Below are 3,783 nucleotides of genomic sequence, written 5' to 3'. Positions count from 1 at the left end.
CCAGAGAGGTGGTGGATGCCCCATCCCTGGAAACATTCCAGGTCAGGCTGGACGGGGTTCTGAGCAACCTGATCTAGTTGAAGATGTCCCTGCCCACGGCAGGGGGGTTGGACGAGATGAACTTTAAAGGTCCCTTCCGACCCAAACCACTCTGTGATTCTATTCTGTGATTCTAAACCCCGAGGTAGGTCCGTGCCAGTGTCCAGTAACGCATGCATAGCAAGTCCTGCTGCTATGTGGGGGAAAAAACAAGAAGTCCATACTTGGGCACGAAGCCTCTTTAACTATTAACTGTAACCAATCTCTGAGGTGAAGGTGCTGCACAAAAATCACTAACATATGTGGGTTCTTTGAGATCATTGGCCTTCCTTTCCAGAAAAGTGCAGTCTTACTGCTGCTGAGGATATTTATTGCTAAGATAGATGAGTTAAATGAACTTCCCAAGATCTCTTGGAAACAAATCTCCAAACTTCAGTAATTACACATGTATATTCTACTGTGAAATTAAAAACAAAGCCCCGTTTCTAGGGTTAGTGGTGGGTGGTGTTTTTCTGCAAGGATTGAGAATTTGAATAACTGGTGTGGTTGTTGTTGGTGTACTGATATAAATACTTAAAACATCATCGCAGTGTAGTCTGTAGTGAGTGTCGGGCAGCAATCTGCAGGTTTTTGTTGGTTTTGGATCCATGCCCTTAATCGGAACACCAGTGAGCACCTAGTCATTCTCAGCTCTGTTTTTGCTAGCAGATTGACATCAGCTTTCACCATTAGCAACGTTAAACAAGCCAGCTGTTTTCCAGGTTGTGCATAGCATATATATTTGAAAATTTATATATGAAACTTCAAATATCAAATATTTGAAAAGAGTTCATCGTTTGGGGTTTCTTTGTTTGTTTTCCCTTGGGGAACTTGGCTGTTTCCTTGACAGGGAGATGTTGCTGAGCTGAGTAGAGTGTACTTATTGCTGCTAACAGACTGTAAGGTGCAAGGAATGGTTTTGTGTTCTAGCTGAAAAAGTAGCATCGCAGCTGTGGGGGTGGGGAGACGGGGACACACGCATATGGTGTGTTGTTCTCTTGTAGCACCGTTGCAGCACCTTGGAAATAGCAGCCAGCTGGGGCTCAATTCCGAGCTGCAGCTACAGAAGAAAATGTTTGTCTTGCTGTGTTCATTATTGGGAAAACATTGAGCATTCACCTGGCCTGCTCTCAAAGCCCTCCTGTTCCATAGCTAATCCAGGTGACACAGCTTGGTGCGTCAACCACGATGGTCTGAAGCTGGGCTTAGTCTCATTTTTGTTTTGCTCTTTCGTCATTGTAAGGTTGCAGGCAGCCCTTGAAACCTTGTGACTGGGCCCGTTTGGGTTTTTTTCCCTAGGTGGTATGTTTCTAAGCTATGTCATGGAATGGGGGGAGAACAAAAAACAAAAAAATTCAACCAAGGGCTCCCTAAACATGAAGGAATTTTTAACTGGGGTGGAGTGAGACACCCCAAACAACAAAACCCCACTTACCTAAAGGATCACTGAGCGGGTGTGAGCCAAAGCCCCCCAGACACCCAGTCTAGTATAGCCGAGTTGTCAACGTCCCGGCTGAACTGCTGCTGTCCCCTAAGGGTCATACGTTATATTTTAATGTATACTCAGGTATATTTTAGGCTGCAAGCAGGGAAGTAATTGCTGTGGTAACATTTATTTTAGGCATAGCTACAGATGGCAGCAAGGCTGTCGGGCACCGTGTTTCACATCATACTACTATTGCAGAGAACAACAGCAAGTTCACCCGCAACAAATGTCACAATGTTTGTCCCAAAGCGCTTACGGCACTTGCCTGCTTGCGTTGTGTAACTCGGGCTGCCCGACAGATTACTGACGTTGCAGAAGTTGAATGTGGAATTTTTTTGTTTGTTTGGGTTTTTTGTTTGTTGTTCTCCATGTACCAACAGTGGACAGCTGGGCCTCCCCCCCATATGACATCAACTCTTGTCATCTTCATTAGGCTGAGGTGTGACTGCCTAATATACGAGCTCATGGTTTTTTTTCCAGAGGTCTGAATGTGCAGAGCTGTATTGCTGTTGCTTATTATAGTAAACAATAATAATTTTATTTTCACTGATATGAGCTTCTTTACACCCCATCCCAACCCAGGGCAATAAATGCGTCTTTAACATGTGCCGAGGCTGCTGCAAGAAAAGAGCATTCAGAGAGACAGCAGACTGTCCAGGTGAGCGCAGCTGTCCTTACAGGTCACTGAGCAAACGTCTCGCCTCCCGTGTATATTCGTTACTTTACTCTTTGGTTTATGAGGTGGGGGGGGGGTGTTAAAATCTACATACATAGCTATCTAAAATTTTATAGTACAATTTTAAAAGCCTGCTCTTCCTTCTACGTACAGTATTTCTTCTGCTTCCAAAGCCTTGGGATGCATAGCTTCCGGACCATGAGGACCCGTTCTTTATAACTATGAGGAATGAGCTGTTCTGTTTACCAGTGTGGTCATCTCATTTCAGCTTCTTTTTTTTTTTCCTCCCCCCCCCCCTTGCTTCTTCAGGTCATGGATTACTTTTTAAGACCAAATACGAAAAATCCCTTTCATGGCAGAGTAGTCAAAGAGTAATTCAAAACCCAGAGATCAGTCGGAGAGGAGATGTAGATGTGGGGGAGGCTGCTGTACTGAAGGAGGCTGGTGACAGCGCGGTGTGACCCTTTGGAAATGAATAGTTGAAGAGCTCCTGCCAGGCCTCTGCTTCCCTGGGCCAGAGAACGTGCCGTCTCCAGCTCACCGTCAGCTGTGTGAACTTGCTCCACAGGTTTATTTTAAGTTCTGGAAAAGTTTTATTTAAGTAAAAAGCTGCTTACTCAGGGAATTATCCTGCATTTGAAATAAAAAGGATGCAATGAAATTTCTCATGCTGTGTTTTAAAGACTGAAAATGCTGCATTTTTGGGTGGGGGCAACCTATATAAGCTGCCATCACAATCTGCCTCTTGTATGTTCGTGAACCCTTCATGTCCTGTTTTTAATATCGGGGAATAAATTTCTTGTACCAGAACAGCCTTCTGGCACGCTAGAAATAGCAATGTCCATGACTTCTTCACTAACAGAAAACGTGTCCCATTTGTCTGAGTTTCAGCAGGCCGTGTTTTCAATGCAGAAAGGAATCCAGCCGCACTTTGAAAACGTGAATGTAAAACTGTACAATGTTGCTATGACCACATTGTGTATTAACAATTATTAGTTTTATACAGTATGATCAAGCTTAACGGTCTCCCATGAGCCAAAGGTTGGGGGGGAAATGAAATCTCCGTTTTAATAGAGAGGGTTGTCTGAAATTACGTGCCAAGTTAGAACCAAGTGCATGAACCTTTCCCTGCTCCAAGTCTCATTCTAAATTATATGATCATTCCTTCTCCTTCCCACCTGGTAAATTCTGTGAGAACTGTGGCAAAACCAGACGCAGGGCTACACGTGCGAGACCCCTACCTGGCTTTCACCCTGGCTCTGCGTGGCTCCTAGGCACCCGGTCAGCGTAGCCGTCCAGTGCTCAGTGTGCTGTAAAGAATGTCAGCAGCCAAAAACAAACAAATCAATAGTGTGCAATAGTGTGCAGCTGTTTAACAGACTGAAGAAATGGAAGTCAAGCCAGCCTGTGCTTAAGCTAGACTAAATAAATAAAGGTTAGCTCAGCTTTGAAAATTTATCTCCCTGCGGCCTGTTTTCTGAATGCAGTTTACTCCACTGCATGCTTAGGGACCCTGCGCCAGGGTCCCTAACTGGGATGGAGT

General features: G+C 44.7%; 1 protein-coding gene across 2 annotated transcripts in view; it reads left to right on the top strand.

The window, feature by feature from the left end:
• Window positions 1–3,112, top strand: part of DUS1L (dihydrouridine synthase 1-like (S. cerevisiae)) — a 12,152-nt gene extending 9,040 nt beyond the window's left edge. For both annotated transcript variants that reach the window (XM_009324555.1, XM_009324554.1), the window contains exons 11-12: window positions 2,147–2,222; window positions 2,550–3,112. In XM_009324555.1, the coding sequence (XP_009322830.1) occupies window positions 2,147–2,222; window positions 2,550–2,701 (228 nt within the window). In that variant the 3' untranslated portion in view covers window positions 2,702–3,112. The remainder of the gene's footprint in view (window positions 1–2,146; window positions 2,223–2,549) is intronic.
• The last annotated feature ends 671 nt before the right edge of the window (window positions 3,113–3,783 follow it).

Source organism: Pygoscelis adeliae, unplaced genomic scaffold (assembly GCF_000699105.1).
Source record: "Pygoscelis adeliae isolate BGI_AS28 unplaced genomic scaffold, ASM69910v1 Scaffold445, whole genome shotgun sequence".
Classification (NCBI taxonomy): Eukaryota; Metazoa; Chordata; class Aves; order Sphenisciformes; family Spheniscidae; genus Pygoscelis; species Pygoscelis adeliae.
Note: the sequence above shows the minus strand (reverse complement) of the source record. Positions and strands in the feature narration are given on the sequence as shown.